General features: G+C 37.0%; 3 protein-coding genes across 3 annotated transcripts in view; all 3 read left to right on the top strand.

Annotated features, from left to right (window-relative positions):
* The window catches only part of LOC124541525 (1-phosphatidylinositol 4,5-bisphosphate phosphodiesterase epsilon-1-like), a 70,781-nt gene extending 64,610 nt beyond the window's left edge, over nt 1-6,171 (top strand). The window contains exons 23-29 of the mRNA XM_047119440.1: nt 115-257; nt 1,392-1,576; nt 1,968-2,105; nt 4,026-4,207; nt 4,931-5,122; nt 5,511-5,730; nt 6,148-6,171. Coding sequence (XP_046975396.1) covers nt 115-257; nt 1,392-1,576; nt 1,968-2,105; nt 4,026-4,207; nt 4,931-5,122; nt 5,511-5,730; nt 6,148-6,171 — 1,084 coding nt within the window. The remainder of the gene's footprint in view (nt 1-114; nt 258-1,391; nt 1,577-1,967; nt 2,106-4,025; nt 4,208-4,930; nt 5,123-5,510; nt 5,731-6,147) is intronic.
* A 671-nt stretch (nt 6,172-6,842) lies between these two features.
* LOC124541524 lies at nt 6,843-15,346 on the top strand. Its single transcript, XM_047119439.1, has 11 exons — nt 6,843-7,039; nt 7,686-7,900; nt 8,356-8,503; nt 8,748-8,824; nt 9,361-9,457; nt 9,674-9,800; nt 12,609-12,708; nt 13,610-13,712; nt 14,277-14,351; nt 14,923-15,237; nt 15,341-15,346. Exons 1-11 carry the CDS (start codon nt 6,857-6,859, stop codon nt 15,344-15,346), a joined length of 1,446 nt encoding a protein of 481 aa, XP_046975395.1. The 5' UTR covers nt 6,843-6,856.
* LOC124541626 lies at nt 14,283-16,877 on the top strand. Its single transcript, XM_047119550.1, has 2 exons — nt 14,283-14,396; nt 14,923-16,877. The coding sequence occupies exon 2, from the start codon at nt 15,355-15,357 to the stop codon at nt 16,651-16,653; it is 1,299 nt and encodes a 432-aa protein (XP_046975506.1). The 5' UTR covers nt 14,283-14,396; nt 14,923-15,354; the 3' UTR covers nt 16,654-16,877.
* The last annotated feature ends 1,075 nt before the right edge of the window (nt 16,878-17,952 follow it).

Raw genomic sequence — 17,952 nt, 5'->3', positions numbered from 1 at the left:
AACCAGTGTACACACCACTCGACCACGGAGGTCGTCTTCACTAGAATTACAGCCAAGATCTTGTCTAATAAATTCATCACCAGTAATATTCTTACCATTTTCCAATACATCCAGGACTAACGGCATCCGTCAGACGAGTTCATCCCTCCCAGACGCCAGCAATAGGACGAGTTCCATCATGTCCAACCAGTCAGCTGGTTCTTCACTCACGGAGTACTTCTCTGATGAAGATTACGATGAAGATGATGAAATTGACGGTACAATTCATTTTTACTTAATACATTACTTTCTACCAAGGAGATCCTGTCACATGTCACATCGACGGGTCCCAAGAACAAAATCGTATCTACGAAATTGCTACTTTATAGTGTGATGGCTTAAAGTTTTGTAAAACTATGTTTTTCATATATACGGTATTTCATATACAGTATTGTTCTACTGGTTATCTCAAAAAGTAAACACTTAATTTAAAAGAAAAACACACTACCATGTAGTTAATGTTATACAGGTTAATAATTAACAATAAAGTCGATTTTGTCTCATTTTTCCATAAGATTTTGTTCTTGGGACCCGTCGACATGGTTTTAAAAACGAATACCATTAAGCTGTGATGGTTCTTAATTAGTGATGGATATAATATGAACAAGTTTATAAAGACAAAATTAATAAATAAATCTTTTATTCATTGAAAGAATACTTTTTAGAAAAAAGGCCTGTATTTAGGCTCGGATTCCATCATAGGACACTAATTACTGTAAAGAATAATATTGTAAGTCTGTTTATCTGAAAAGAGCAACTACTCGAGTTTTGTTGTAGCCGTTTCTTCTCACTGGAGGCTGCTTTCCGAAATTGTGGTAGTATTTAAATCGACGATCGAAAAACGCTGAATTGCGAAGTTTAGTTGAATAAAATTGTGACTTAAAATAAATCCTACCACCAATAATAAGAAACAGAATGTTTTCAGTTTAAGCAATGCTCTTTACCCAGAAGTAGGAAGATACAGTACAACACGACTTAGATGTAGCATCGGCAAAATTCGTAAAACCGATCACATCCGAATTAGGTACGCCATCCTAAATTATCAATATTTACTTCTTATGTGAAACTGATCTTTACACAAATGTAATAACTTCTAATATCATATGACCTAGTATATTCGTCAATTTGACACTTCGATTTACATGCACTTGCTATCTCTGGTTGAACTGACGCGAGAATCTATAGCGACCAATGGCATCGAATAGCGCGATAGGGAGCTACATATTTCTATTGGTTGTAAAAATCGGCAGTAATAATTGAATTTGCCGATGCTACATCTAAGTTGTGTTGTACTATATAGGCATATTTCAATACATAAGTGATTAGTAAAATGTAATAATCTCTTTTCCCAGAGAAAGAGTTACACAAAATCCTCAACGCTCTGGAGGAGAAGGTCGGTCGGACCTCTCTTTCGCTCTATCAGAGCTTTCGTCGTGATGGAGAAGGAGAGCCTTCGGCTGCGTTGAAACACGCGACAAATAGAAAACGGAGCAATCAGATCGCCAGGGAACTCAGCGATATGGTCACATATGTTCAAGTGAGTATATTTTATCGTAACAGGTCCCGAAGTTCCAGAGATTAGCCGGTACAAACAGAAACACAAAAATTAACAATTTGCTATATGTACCGTAATATTACAAACCGACACTCAAATTTTATTATAGTACATGTATAGAAGATGTTAATAACAAGAAAAAAGTATACTAAGTTGGTTCTTATTACTTGAATTATCTGCCAGTGAAAGGCCCGTCAAAATCGGTCCAGCTGGTCCAGAGATTAGCTGGAACAGACAGACATAATTTGTAAAAATGTTATTTTGGTACATGCAGCCTGTATAAAAGCATGCATATAGTGTTACAGACTTATATTCCAATTTTATTGTGTATAAACCTTTCCGACTGTAGCTGATAGCTATTTAAATATCACAGGCAATAAAATTCCGAGGTCTAAACCCAATATCGCCGAGAAGTTCCATGAAGCAGCCCAGCAACGTCGTGAAGGACAACACCAGCGGCGCCGCTTGCAGCAGCTTTGAGTCCTCGGAGAGCAGTGACAGCACAGGAACGGTGAGTCCAGAATAGGGTTGCCAGGTCCTCAGACGCAAAAGCCGGACAGACCTGTGAGTTTGTCCTGACATTTGGGTAAAAAATCCGGACATCTTGTTTTTTTTTGTCCATTTTTTTTATAAAAAGTGTAAAATAATTTTTTTTTGTCCTAACATTCGGTCGAAAAATCCGGACGCTTAAAAAAATGTTACTTAAAAAAAATGGAAATCCGGGATTTTCTGATTGCATTTTAATAAAACAAAAGCAAAATCAAGCTAATATTTCTTTATTATAAATCAGTCTCTAACTCTCTTAATCATCAGTCGTTATATTATAACAAAAATTATTTGATGATGAAATTGAAAAATCCTACCTAAATCCTAACAGGCCGGATGCCGCTTATTTTGACCGGACAAGCAATCAAAAATCCTACGTATGTCCTGCTTTATCCTAACACCTGGCAACCCTAGTCCAGAAGAATGGGAACTTCTATGGAACAAGATATTTGGACATTTGTCTCTCGTCAAACGTGTTCTTCAGGTTGTAAATGAAACGAACATTTGAGGGTTGAATCTTATCTATCACAATAGGCTATTTGACAACGCAAAAATTAATTGTGAATTATTGTGATCAGTGTATATTATGAGTTTAAAAATGGTTATTTACTAACGAAAGTTAAAAATAATACTTAATTTATTCAAAGATGCATAAATAAAAATGCATTTTTACAAACGTTTGTCACGTGTCTGGCTTATAATGAAGTCACTTTCTTGTAAACCTTGCTTTTCTACGATATGTACCACAGATTAAAATACAAGAAAGTGACGTCACCGAACCCATTGCAGCGCCATATTATCCAAGTAGCGTTTTTGCGCGCTATTTAAATATGGAATTTTTAATATGATATTTTTCGGTAAATATGTACTAGAAATAAAAAATCAACTTTTACTGGCTTCCTTAACTTCTACTAAATAATATAAAATGGATTTTAAAAACCAGTCAAATAGGCTATTATAAAGAAAAGTATGATGCATTGCTTATGATCTACTATTGAGAGTGGTGCCGTGTACAAACCTGTGATGCATATATGTGATTCATTAAATGTACGCACTTACAATTCAAGATCCTTATTTATCTAACATTCATTGAAAGAATACTTTTTATAAAAAATGCCTGTATTCATACTCGGGTTCCATCACAGGCACACACATATTTGAAAAGAACTATGCGAGTTTCTTGCCGTTTCTTCTCACTGGAGGCTGATTACCGAAACGGTAATAGTAATGTGGTGTAGTACAGGAGTCTACGCTATAGTCAAGGGGTCTATAATAGGTGGCTGCAGCCCAGCTTCATGATATAATACAGCTGTCTAAGCTATAGTCACGGGGGCTTAGTTAATTATATTATCGAATATAGAGACTCATATAATAATGATCGAATTTTTCTAAATTGGATAGTAAAAAGTTATGGAGTTATTTGCCAGTGTAACATTTCCTTAAGAATCTTACTACATGATCATAAGATTTTCGATCACATTTGTATCTAAATTTGCGAATGTTTTCACAGTGTTTAATTCGATACATATTATATAAATATACATACGACTTACCGCCACGCCTGGGTTCGATTTCCGGCCGAGTCGATGTGGAAAAAGTTAATTAGTTTTCTATGCTGTCTTGGGTCTGGGTGTTTGTGGTATCGTTACTTCTGATTTTCCACATCACAAGTGCTTTAGCTACTCACATTGGGATCAGAGTTATGTATGTGAAGTTGTCCAATATTTATGATACAATTATTTATTTATCGATACTTTAATTTCTATACTAAGTATACATATATTTATATCAATCACAAAAGTACTATGACGGTGTAGCGACAGAGTTAGCATTTATTTAATCATGAAGCAAATAAAACAATGATTTCTTTGTATTGCTTGTTTAGCAGCAACTAGCAGTCAGCAGCCAGCACTCGCGCGCGCGCTGCCTGAACGCGCCCGCCGCGCACCACCCGTGCTACCGCTGCTCCTCCGTCAACGAGGCCATCGCCAAGAAGATCTGCAGGAAGCACCCGCTGGCGCTCATCGCGCACACGGAAACGCAACTCGTCAGGACATATCCCGCCGGGTAACTTGCCATTCATAAATGTCATTCCTGATCATGATATAATCCATAACTCAAGTACTTTAGCTACTTACATTGGGATCAGAGTAATGTATGTGATGTTGTCCAATCTTATAATTCAGATAGTTTAATATGGCATTCACAATGTAGCGTCAAAACAATGGTTGCTTATGATGTAGAAAACGCAGATATGACCCCATAAAAGTCCTCACTCCTAACACAAGCTTAAGCTTAAATTGAGGAATAAATACTGATAATAGTAATTCGTTATATACCTATATATTTACAAATGAAATAAAAATATGATAACAGGAATCATGTAGGCTATATTAAATTATATTTTAGTCGCTATATGTATAATTAGGTTTATCTAAATTTCTCGAGCTGTTCGTATTTATATAACAACAACTCTCGAGTCTGTTTATGCATTGTGACTTATTTCATGTGTTGCATGTATCTTATTTCATAGAAATTCAGCCACATGGGCATACCACCAACCCGTATTACAACAAAGTGGTGGAATTTGTTTCAAATCTTCTCCTCAAAGTGAGAGGTCTTAGCCCAGCAGTGGGAAATTTACTGGCTTTTGTTATATGGCATTCCTTCGGTCTTCTACATAGAATTTACAAGACAAAATGATACTGATAGTTATATATTAATCTTGTGTTAAAACGATTCAAAAGTTACAAGAATAAAGTAGATTTAGATTTGAAGCGTTTTCCCCAGCCTAAGGATAGACTCGTCCAACTTCGACCCGGTCACGTTCTGGTCATGCGGCGTACAGCTCGTAGCGCTCAACTACCAGACCGAGGACGCGGCTATGGCGGTCAACGCGGCCATGTACGAGAGCAACGGCTGCCTGGGATACGTGAGGAAGCCCAGGGTCATGTGGGACCCCAATCATATCGCTTTTCGACGGTGAGCCCCTCATAAACCCCACCTAGAGAACCATATCCTCCGCAGTCCAATAACCTCGCAAAAAGAAGTTTAACTCAATGTAAAAGATTATGCAGACAATAAAAAACATGGAATTAATACTTTTTGACTTCCAGGCAGGATATATTACATGCATTTATAATTGTAATTAACTAACATGTCTGTTTTTTTAAATGTTGAAAAAGAGTACTGAGTTTCATGACGGTTCTCATTAGAATCCACATTCCTGGTAGTTTCACTTATTATAGTTGTTAAATGACGATTCAAAAGTCCTTGTAAAAACCTACTTGTTATATATATTTTATCATGAATTCAGCATGACTTGTAATATAGACATGACTTGAAACTAAAATATTTTCATCCCCATCAGATTTAACCCTATGGATAAGGAGTTTGATGGCATCCACGCAGCGCACCTCACCCTCGCGGTGATTTCCGGACAATACGTCGCTGAAAACGTGTACTCCTTCTATAACGCATTCGTCGAAGTTGAGATATTGGGTGTTCCCGCTGACTGCAGGAAGATCAAGACGAGGGTCGCCAGAAGAAACGCCTTAAATCCTATTTGGAACGAAACATTTAATTTTAAGGTACATTTTTAAGTTTAATTCAGAAAAAAATATTGAAAGATTTGTGACTTTGAAACAGATAATTTTGTCGTAAAATAATTTTAACTTGAATAGAAATATAAAAGACTAGAAATGGATTATTAATAGGATTTTAAACAGTAACCCAAGTAGTGCAAGCTATCGCTTAAAATAAAATGATAAATCAGTTCGCTAAGAAAATCAATAATAAAACAAAAAATTAATCGTACTATGAAAAATTTTTTGACACATTTAAACTTTGTTTTAAATCAAAGCAAGAAAGAAATATAGGTATTTCTTTGGGTATCCCCAAAACATTGAGATTTCTTTCTTTTCCTCATGACACAGAGCATAGAGCCTGGATCAAGAAACTTAGTTTCACTACAGCTAAATTTTTTTTTACCCTGTTCAAATTTCTAGAAGAATCAATGTAATTTCAGGTGAACTTTCCGGAGCTGGCATTCGTTCGTTTCGAAGTATACGACGCAGATACCAATTATATGTTATCACAGCGTGTGATACCGCTACTCTGTCTACGCCCGGGGTATCGACATGTGCGGTTAAGGTAAATTGATTTATCCTATTGTCTGCCTTTTCTATGGGCCTGGTTACCACCGCCCATAGACAATAGCGCTAATATAACTAATCTAAACAACACCAACTAAGATGTTATGTCCCTTGTTCTCCTGGCTCACTCACACTTCAAGACGAAACATAAAATACTGAGTACTGCTGTTTCGCGGTAGAATATTTGATAAATGAGTGTTACCGACAGAGACGGACTTGCACCAACTTAACTAAAGGCTCAGTTGTAAATTTACCCTTGTATATTTTATCTGTTATTGTTTATAAATTAGCCCGCGGTCGGTAAAAGTATGGGATTACGAATAAAAGCCAGCCCAATGCCTACCAACATATATTGTTACCAACATATATAGTAACTCGGTGGTATTAACTCTTAAACATTTTCGTCCAAACGTGAATCCTTATTCTGGAAATGGTACATTTACAAATTGTTACCATTTTTGATGTTACTTAAAATTCGAGCAAGAGTTATTCTGGTGCCAGTTTTCACCTGGATACAGTATTGTTTCTTCCACATAGATCCCCAACAAACCAGCCATTAAACATGGCGTCGCTGCTGATATTCTCTCGCTGCGCGGAGGAGCAGGCGGGCGAGAGCTGCCGCGCGGACGCCGAGCCGACTTCCCCCACGCAGCGCAGGAAGATACACTTCCTGGTGGTCCACGCCGTGGTACTGCACGAGCCCTACTCCATACTCAAAGTGACGCACGACACCACCACCAACGAGGTACAATGCTTACACTATTTGAAACAAAACCATGTTTCATTTAAAACAATAATTAATTTCCTCTAAATAGGTCCCCCATAATAATACATAGTATAGTTTTCGTTGTGGTTCCATTTTGTAAAGTAAATATTTTTTAAGCGCATAATTATCTGTCATCCATGAGGAATATCAACCTTACCAAACCCTCTCCAGAATTATATTTAATGCAAATCAAACGTCAGGTCTGTCTATAACTACACCACTATATCATTCAAGTGATGACTTAGCGTTTCTGGAAGACTGGTCTATCAAAATTTAAGCTATTAAAAATGCAAAATAAGAGCAAAAACAAATGAACTTATGAAGATCATAACCGAATATTAAGATTGAAATCAGCACAATCACCAAATAGAGTTTTTAAGTATACTATACGTTGAAAGAAAACATCGTGAGGTATACCTATATATGGAATTTATATTTAAAAATGGTATAAGGTTGTATATTTCAAGAGTAGCATATGCTGAGTAGTGTTATAGAATGTTCTGTTTCCAAATGTACTCTTCAACCGAAGAGGATGTTAGTGCCCAATAGTGGGATACAAAGAGGCAGATTCTGAACAGTAAATGGCAACAGTTGTGTGTAGCAGTTGTGTGTGTTGTGTGGGCAGGCGATAGCGCAGTGCCTGTCGAAGGCGGGCGTGTGCCGCTCGGCGCGCGGCAGCTACGTGCTGGTGGAGGAGGTGCCGTCGCGCGCGCCCACGCAGCGCGTGCTGGCGCCGCACGAGCGCGTGCTGCGCGCCGCCACGCAGCGCCCCGCCGCGCGCCTGCTGCTCAAGCGCGTGGGCGACGACCCCAGCAGCAGGGCCTGGCTCACCAGCATCAGGTACGCCACAGCGCTCATGTAGTCATAAAGCGTGAAGTTAATACTTGTTGAATTCCAGGTAGGATATATACATTCATATATAATTGTACTAAACTATATAACTATATTTTTAAAAATTGAAAAAGAGCAACTTCTGAGTTTCTTGCCGATTCTTCTTAGATGCAGTCATAAAGCGTGAAGTTAATACTTAGTGAAATCCAGGCAGGATATATACATTCATATATAATTGTACTTAACTAACGTAACTGTATTTTTAAGAAATGAAGAAGATGATTATTGCTTTTCTTGCGGTTCTTCTCGGTAGAATCTACTTTCCAACCTGATGGAAGCTTCACTTAAATGGCGATTCAAATGTTCTTATAAAAGCCTACTTGAATAAAGTGAATTTTAATTTAATTTTTGATTTTACCATCTTCGATATTTATAGGGTTGGCTCAATTTATTCTCTTTCACAGATCAGCTTCGACGACGGACAGGGTGAAGGATCACACGATACCCTCAGACGACGAGAGCAGCACCCAAGAGGAGACCAGGAAGCCACCAGACAGCTTCCTGGTCTGCGTCCACAATGTCTGCCACGAAATACCCTACGCTATTATGAAGGTTTGGCAGCTTATATTAATTCGTCGTGCAACAGCTTAGAAATTACTTACTTAGCGTAGTTTTAAAACATAACCCAACCTACATAGTATGCTGAAACCCGATCACAGATTTGTCTACCAGCTCCAAATAAAGACAAAAAAAATGTTCAAATCAATCCAGTAGTTAGGAGAAATTTTGTGGTAAACTCAGGTACAGAAACAATTATGACACAGGAGAAGTAAATTTACCTTGCCATTATTTACAGGTACCTCTGACGGCCACAGCATCCTACGTGGTGTACCAAGCTCTGACCAAGGCGAGGTGTCACGACAACCCAAAACGGTAAAAACAATCCCTATTATACCACTATTATATGTTAGACATATGGCCCAGTGGTGAGAGCGCGTCTTAACCGATGATTGCGGGTTCAAACCCCAGCAAGTATCACTGAATTGTCACGTGCTTAATTTATGTTTATTATTCATCTTTGCCTTGAAGGAAAACATCATCATCATCATCATCAGCCCGTACCCGTCCACTGCTGGACATAGGCCTCTCCAAGTGCACGCCACTGTGGTCTTTCTCCGGCTAAAATATGAAGGAAAACATCGCGAGGAAACTCGATTGTAACTTATTTAGCAAATTTCTGTCACATGTGTATCTACTAAACGCATTGGAGCAGCGAAGTAAAATATGCTCATACATTCTCCTCAGGGGGAGAGGAGGTTGTTACAATTATTAAAAAACGCAGCATAAATATTTAACTAATATTAACAAAGCCACAATAACTATTAATTATAAGAAATAATTAGTTTAAAATTGATAAAATTGTTTTATTTTGTAGGTGTTTCCTTTACATTTATGGAATATATTTGCAGGTTTGTGTTAGTCGAGGAGTTGGAATGGGGGGGCAGAGCTGGTACCGGTCCTCAGCAACGAGCCCTTGCTGATGATGAAGTGGTTTACGCTGCTCAGGTTTGTCGCATACTCTGATGAACTTGCCTTTATATACCAAAAATAATCTTACATATATTATAAATACAAAAGTTTGGGGCCATTTGTTACTAGCTCACGTCAAAACGGAACTGAATCAAATTTGACATGAGTTGCATTATAGTGTGCAATAGCAATAAGGCTTTCTGATGTAAATAATATAATTCATTGTTTTATCAAAGTGTAATTAATTCACAGGCAAGTTGGAAAACACTTGGCAGATTCGTTTTACAAGAGAGAGGCAGCACAGCGCCGCTGCCGCGGCACCGAGCGTGCATCGCGAGGATACAGCGCGGGTTGAGCATGACCAGGGGCGCTATCGCTGGTGAGTCACACAATAACATCAGCAGCAGTCCATAAAACTCCTAAAAAGGGCGAAGAAACTTTTCAACACGAAGGCTAAAGCCTTCGTGTTGAAAAGTTTTCTCCACGCGCTGCGAAATGTCGTCAAATCCTTTCAACATAGGAAGGTTTTCTTCTAATGTGACGTCTTTTCTCGAGATATTTGTCTGAATTAAAGCTAACCTTCAGATAAAATTCTCGTATTCCATCCCCTGATTCATTTTATTTGTCAGAACACCATGAATATCGTATATAATTTTTGTTTTTCCTTCTTTGTTAAATTATATTATTATATATTCTTATACTTATATTTATGTATGTATTGTGAACTTATATATCACATACTCGTAGTTCACTTCCTACGACGTGACGTACGTAGTTATTGGCGGCCACAGAATACCAACGTTGAAACTCATCACAACAATGATTTTCAACATATATGCTGAGTGGCTTACCGATTTGGACATCACGCATTGTTTTGTTTAATTTTCATCTTTATTTTAGTTTGTATTCTTTATTCTTATACGTTCCTTTTATATATTTATTTTATATTGTTTGCATAAGGTGTGTGTGTATCCAAATAAAGATATTTTGATTTGATTTTATTTGAATATCGTACAGGTACGAAAATAGTATTTGTAGTAAATTTTTGTATTATATGGCCCAGTTAGAGAATGTTCAGCTTAACCGAAGTTACTGTTTAAAATATTGGGTCTTTTTAACAAAATTGGTAAACGGATAAACAAATGATTTGCCTGGGGTGTGACTTTGACCACTGTGGAATCACCGTGGTGGTGATTACCCATTAGCATTACTTACTCGCTTTCAACCTGAAATACAAGACCAGACAAACATGCCTTAACTCAGCAGTGTACAAGTTTTTGTTGTTATTGATAATTCAAAAGTGCTTGTAAAAGCCTACTCGAAAAAAGTATATTTTGATTGACTCGTGAACAAGACATTCGTAGATAATGTCCAAATATTGAGCTCCACCAAATAAAGATAAAAAACGTTGTAAATATCTCGTTTTAAATACTTGTAGTAATTGATAAAAACAAAGAAAAAATGATGAGTAAGAGGTATATCCAAACAAAATACAACTTAAAGTTTCTGGGAACTACAGTACTTATTACCTCTAATAATGACCGGTTTGATTCATTATCGCGAAATAATCTAAATGACGATTTAAAGGTAAATATTTCTCGCATTTTTAGCATTGCACGCGATAACGATATTTACTGAAGCTATATTGTTAAGATAGCGAGTATTTATGTATCATTAATATAAAACAAAGTCGCTTACCACTGTCTGTCGCTATGTATGCTTACATCTTTGAAACTACGCAGCGAATTATGATGCAGTTTTTTTCAAAAGATAGGTTGATGCAAGAGAATATCGTAAAGAAACACAATTAATTTTAGTTTTCAAATTGAAAGAATTTAGCCGATTCATAAATTTAAATAATTTGTAAAAAATACGTTGTTAAAGAAGGCATATTATTCAATACATGATTATACAAACTATAAAAAGCTTGGAATAATACCTGTTAACTTCTAAGCAGGATATATTATACATACATATGTAAATTGTATTTCACTAACTAGACTGAATTTTTAAATGTTGAAAAAGAGTAACTACTGCATCTCTTGCCGGTTCTTCTCGGTAGAATCTACATTCCGAAGCGGTGGTAGTTTTACTTAATATGACGATTCACAAGTATTTAACGCCTACTTCAATAAAGTATATTTTGATTTGATTTGATGTTGTAAGACGTAGCAGATTATATTGTCTAATAACTGACAAGCAATGAACGTTATAAGACATTCTGTAGTATATTCAGTATCATCATTGCACCCAAGCGAAGCCGGGCGGGTTGCTAGTTTATATGTAAACTTTCTTCACCTTTAATAGATCAATATTTAACAATGTATTACTTCAGTTATCAATAACGCTTAACCTTAATTTCACTGCACTTGAAATCACTTCAACCTTTTCATACAAGTCATTCAAAATCTAGTTACATGTTGATAAAATAGATTACCTATTATAATATGAAAAGGTGAAGAGTTTCTCTATTAGTTTTAATATGGGAATGTTTTATGACGACCCTCAAGAGTTAAGTTGGAGCGTTTAACCCACGAGGAGTGTGGCCTCTTCATCCTTATTTCTACGCTGGTCAATTTCAAGAGAGACCAGCTTACCACATAAGGTATATAGGCTTCCTCTACCTTTGAGGAGTATATTCCACCACGCTGCTCCAATACGCTGACGGATTCACATGTGACAGAATTTCTTTGAAATGAGACACATGCAGGTTTCCTCACGATGTTATTTTAAACACAATTAAAGCACATGAAAATTCAGTGGTGCTTGCCTGGGTTTGAATTCGCATAATCCGTTAAGAGGTACGCGTTCTAAACACTGGGCCATCTTGACTCTATAGGACTCTAAGTGACTCTATGTGATACACGATAGTGTGCAGACCGGAAAGATTTGAAAGTATTGAATGATAAATTAGTGACTCGTGGTTTTGGGTCAGAGACATGTTTCTTGGTCTCAAAAACTGACACTTTAGTATTCACCAACATTCATTCTAGCAATCTGATCTAAGGCCGTGGCCTAAAGAAACTCAGAAATCAAAATTTACTTTATTCAAGTAGGCTTTTACCCTCACTTTTGTCAAACTATTTTAAGTGAATCTTCCACCGACTTGGAAAGTAGATTATACCGAAAAGAACTGACCAAGAAACTCAGTAGTAACTCTAATGACATTATGTCTCTCCTTTCACAGGCACGACAGGTTTTCCTCTCGGCAACATCATATCAAGTGATAACGTAACGGAAGGCAAGACGCCGGTACAGACCGCGTACAGCGACCCCACGCACTGCAGGTAAGCCAGGCCCTCTATCAGTAGAAACTTAATTTAACGACCTCCGTGGTCGAGTTGTGTGCACACCGGTTTTCTTGGGTAATCCACTCCTAAAGTACCGGGCTCGTCCGGCCGAGTCGATGTAGATTATCATTAGTTTTCTATGTTGCCTTGGGTCTGGGTGTTTGTGGTATCGTTACTTCTGATTTTCCCTAACACAACTGCTTTAGCCACATTGGGACCAGAGTAATGTATGTGATGTTGTCCCATATTTATTTATTAGATTTTCGAAACGCCATCCGCATATTTCTAAATTAATGTGTAAATTTTGGAATCAAAATCTTGTACAGTGCGATACACCACTACAAGTGACACATTATATATTTTAATAATAAGAAAACAAAACACTACACTCACTGAAAACAAAAATATTAAAACCAATAAGGGACAAAAAAGGAAAAGAAATCATCCTGAAGCCTGACATAACTACGTACATATGTTACGTAATATTTCTTATTAATATAGCAACGCAGATAATACTATATGCACCATATACTCACGAAGGATTAGATAGAAACGGCAGAGGGGCCTTGGTGGCAAAAGACGGCGTTATATCGCTCGCTCAAATTCCTTTATTCAATATAGAAGCATTACACTTACTGTTAATCAAATTAAACACCACCGGTTCGGAAAAGGAAACACTCAGACCTAAGAAGAACCGGCGAAAGAAACTTATCGTGTCTATTTTTGTCAAATTAATTAAATACATATTTTGAAGATGAATTATACATAAATATATACCAATCGCGGTTACCCCTGAGCAGTGCTGGTCAAACACAGATCGGAGTGCCCATAGAACTCCCTATTACATCCTTGTAACTCGATAGGACTCCAACTATTAGGCATGTTTTTCTTATTTCAGAAGAGTCTCAACCTCACCTTTAGGAAAAGGGATAGGCCGGTCGAAAGGTCACTCCGACAAAGATATCAGCTCCTACTCTCAAAGACGAACAGGTCCCAGGGATGTAAGTAACTTTGATGTAATCTTATTTACAACAGTAATTATAACTCGCTAATAACCTACAAATAAGACCTCCCACTAAATTGAGCCAGCTAATGGTAAGGGCTCACCACCGCCCACAGATATTGGTGCCTATATATGCCTTACATTGTCAATGCCTTTTGCCTGTAGATCAGTATCAAATTTAAGTGAAGGTACCATCGATTCGGAATTTAGATTCTAGAAAAATCGAGAAGAACCGGAAAGAAACTCAGTAGTTTATTGAATTAAATATCTAAAACTGACTGAAAAACCTAACTCATCCTTAAAATACCAATACTAAGTATTTCTGTTTGGTGATAGGTGTCTCATAAGTGCGTGATACCCAGAGCCAATCAGGGATAATATTTGGTCTTATACACTGCCGAAAAAGCATACATAATGGAATAAACACATTCAAAATTAAATATAAAATAGAATAAATATATTACTTTAAATAGAGCTCTATTGTAATCTATATTAATATTATAAATATAGAAAACAAAATGACAATTTGTGTGTGTTTATTTGAATGTGCCCATTCGCTCAGGTGCACTCAGAGGGGGAGACTGGAGGCTCGCTGGGCGCTGAGGCGCTGGCAGCTCAGATGGCGCGCTTCAAGAGAGTATCTTTACGGAAGCTGCGGGCGTGGAGATCCTGAGTGTGGCAGGTGAGACCTCATGTTAGATGGTATTGATTGACATCTCATCATCATATCTGAATAACCTTAAGAAGTAATTGGGCACGATTAAGCAGTAAGCCGAGATTTCCCAATGGTTAGGCGTGTACTTCTAAATCAATGACTGCTGGTTCAAATCCAGATATGCACTACCGAATTTATATATGCGTTATTTGCGTTTGTAATTCATCTTGAGCAAACGAAAACATCGTAAGGCGTGCAGGTTGTCATAAGTGAATCTACTAAACCTGCATTGAAGCAGTATGCTGGAATATGCTCTCAACCTTCTTCTCAAAGAAATAGAAGGCTTTAGACCGGCAGTGGGAAATTTACAGGCTATTAATATTAAATACTGAAGTCGAATAATTCTGACTTAAAAGTGTTACTGACAGTATGACTATTTGTTTTAGTTTTCAAAGTCTTTCTGTCAAGTTTAAGAAGTACTAATAGGTCTCTGGTAGTCCTATTACTCTGGTATTTGATTATTATTTGCTTAAGGACTTTATCCTATGTTTAGGTATTCCGCCGGCTTGGTACGAGCCTGGCGAACCATCGGGCCTCGTTGTCGTCAGAACTCGGATCACTCTGGGACTTCTTCCGCATCGACAGAGAAAGACGACGATCAGCCCCCGGCACATACGAACCCATCGATACCAAATCACCAGCGAGACTCGCAAGGGACCTGTTCCAAGTTGTTCAAGAAACAGTATTTTCTAAAAAGTTCGAAGAAAAAAAATGTCCCCTGGTCAAAGAGGAATCCGACTTGAGTTCAGACGACGAGGACGGTACCGAGAGACGAATCGCTAATCTCATAGACTTCTTCTTCACGATTGTGAAAAGCCAGAAGGAAGATAGGAAGGGCAGTGGCGGGAGCTGCTTCAAGAGCGAATCGAGTCCGGAAGAAAAGAAATACGTACCAGCGGTTGTAAATACAGAATTAGAACAGAAAATGGAAACTTTGATTGAATTCTTAGCCTCAACCGGCTGCGTGGAGAAGGACGAGAAAGATGACAAAAAGATAACATTAATGGAGTTTCTCTTGACGGAAGATAAGAAGTTCGAAAAGCCGGTAATCGAAATAAACACCAAAGGGATCAGCTTATCGGAATCGAATGTAAATGTCAAAAACCTAACTTACATAGACGAAACGCCAGGAGACGACGACAACGAGACGCTCGTGGAGATGCTTTTGAAATACATGGAAGGCTACAACGGCAAAGATAAGGAATCAAAGTCGTTATCAGTAACGCCGTCCCTGTCTGAGAAATCGAAATCAGATATGACGATCAGTAAATTGGAAACATTCAGCGATATGAGCAAAACGAAATCGGATTCAACGTTGACACAGACTCAGGACACTGTCATCGACAGAGGAGAAGAAGGTGATAAACGACGCATCTCAGAAACAGTTATAGATTTGAGTTATATTAAGTCAGATTTAGAAGCTATATTTGAAGAAGCGGTATTGAGGGTGTGCGAATTGAATATGATATTTGAAGACGATACGATGAGCGAACAAGAAGACGTAGAGAATTTTAATACTTACACGAAACCTCAACTGCAATACGCCCCGATGCCGTTCAGTGTTGAACTGTCAGACATCATTGAAGAGGATGAACCGGAACCATCTTCTCGCTGCGTGGAAAGGGATACGATGACAGAAATACGGGAAGCAGCAGAAGAATTACTGAGATACATAGAACATAAAATTCAGAACTATACGTTTGAAGATAACGATAGCTCAGGACCATCGACTGAAGAATACAGTCGGGAATTCGATATAAGTCCGAATATGAAATCAATAAGTCTAGTAGATCTGAGAAACATACCGGATCTCCCACCGAGTATGATAATAAAACCGAAAGTGATAAGAATCGATAAATCGACATCGACTACGGAAATATCGGAATCGTTATCCGAATACTCGAAACGTATCGATTCGGCTTGCATGACGGAAGACACGACACTTAGTTCCAGCTCAGAGAGAAATGAGAGAGCATTGGATAAATTGGAATCGTTGCATCGATTTTTCTCGAAATCTCGACTGGAGATAATCGATGAGAGCTTGGAAGAGAACGGGGATAAGATCAAGAGTCCGAAAGACATCGTTGAGGTTAAAAATCTGGTTGAATATAAAACAGGGCAGACGAGTTTGGATGATGTAGAAGATTTGGTAGATGATAATGAGAAGGAACGAGAGATTAAAGCAGAGGTCTCAGCGAAGACAGATCTGTGTGGCGAAGTTTAAACAAAATGGCGACTTTTATACAACAAAGTTTTTTTACATGAAAACTAGTTAAACATTTCGATAGAAGTTTACACACGATTAGTAAATTTAGTGATGATAATAAAGCTCTAAATACAACACGTAATACATTTACAAAGTGTTTTTTGTAAAAATTTTATAACGTAAAATAAGTTCTGAATACATCAAATCTATTTCAAAACATATCTTCAAGAATAACTCGAATATAAACATCTCGAAGGCAAATTGCCTTCGCATAGACTTAACCAAATATCATTAAAAAAAATCAATAAATAATTACAGCTGATATATTTTTACTCAAAAACGATCAATTTTATAAATAATAAATATGTAAATTTAAAACCACTTAAAATAAATATATTTTTATTGCAATCAAATAAAATATAAATAAATATTTATAATATTTCGATTGTTTATTTAAGAGTTTATTAACCGAGTATCGGTTGGTCAAATTATTTGCAATAATAAATAAAATATTATTATTCATGAATAAAATAATTTGCAATAGCTAATAAGATATTATTATTCATTAATCCGATTTTATTATTATTATGATTTATCGAGGAAAGTTTAATGGTCTCGATATCAAATATAAAAAACTTAAAACTTCAAATCCAATTTATAAAATCGTAAATCGAAAACATTCCAAAAAATATATTACAGACGTTTAAACCAAAATCAATCAAAATCATAATAAACTATATCCAAGTAGGCTTTTACGAGCGCTTTTGAATCGTCATTCAACAACTTTTTTTGTATTAACTGGAGCTACCACCAGTTCGGAAAGTAGATTCTACCGAGAAGAACCGACAAGAAACTCAGTAGTTACTCTTTTTCAACATTTAAAAAAACAGTCATGTTAGTTAATTACAATTATATATGCATGTAATATATCCTGCCAGGAAGTCAACAAGTATTAATACCAAGCTTTTTAATCGTCTGTATGATCTTGTATTGTTATACGTCGGAACTCTTTACAGTCGTAATCGATATGGAATAGCGTTGCGTTTGCTCGAGCACACGCGTTATAGTTCTTTTGCGCGGTTGACTTAACTTATTTTAAGTAAATCGGAATAATTAATAATAATATTGTCAACAGTAAACCGTTCTTTTAGTGAGATATCTTGTTTGCCCCCCAAAGATGGAAAAGAGTAAGTGAAAGCTATATTTATTCTCGATTTTCGAGGCCACTAGTGAGATTTTTAATAATAATAGTAATAACATTTTATTCATAGTACTTACTAGCTTCGAATAGATATAGTAAACATAGTAAATTTATCA

The sequence above is a fragment of the Vanessa cardui genome, chromosome 28, assembly GCF_905220365.1.
Source record: "Vanessa cardui chromosome 28, ilVanCard2.1, whole genome shotgun sequence".
NCBI lineage: Eukaryota > Metazoa > Arthropoda > Insecta > Lepidoptera > Nymphalidae > Vanessa > Vanessa cardui.
Note: the sequence above shows the minus strand (reverse complement) of the source record. Positions and strands in the feature narration are given on the sequence as shown.

Excerpts from the sequence above, each read along its gene's own strand:
- LOC124541524 (XM_047119439.1), top strand. The coding sequence starts at position 6,857 with ATGGCGTCGCTGCTGATATTCTCTCGCTGCGCGGAGGAGCAGGCGGGC. Across the intron at positions 7,901-8,355 it reads GCCTGGCTCACCAGCATCAG|ATCAGCTTCGACGACGGACA; the intron begins GTACGCCACAGC and ends TCTCTTTCACAG. Across the intron at positions 14,352-14,922 it reads AGATGGCGCGCTTCAAGAGA|GTATTCCGCCGGCTTGGTAC; the intron begins GTATCTTTACGG and ends TCCTATGTTTAG.
- LOC124541626 (XM_047119550.1), top strand. The coding sequence starts at position 15,355 with ATGGAAACTTTGATTGAATTCTTAGCCTCAACCGGCTGCGTGGAGAAG.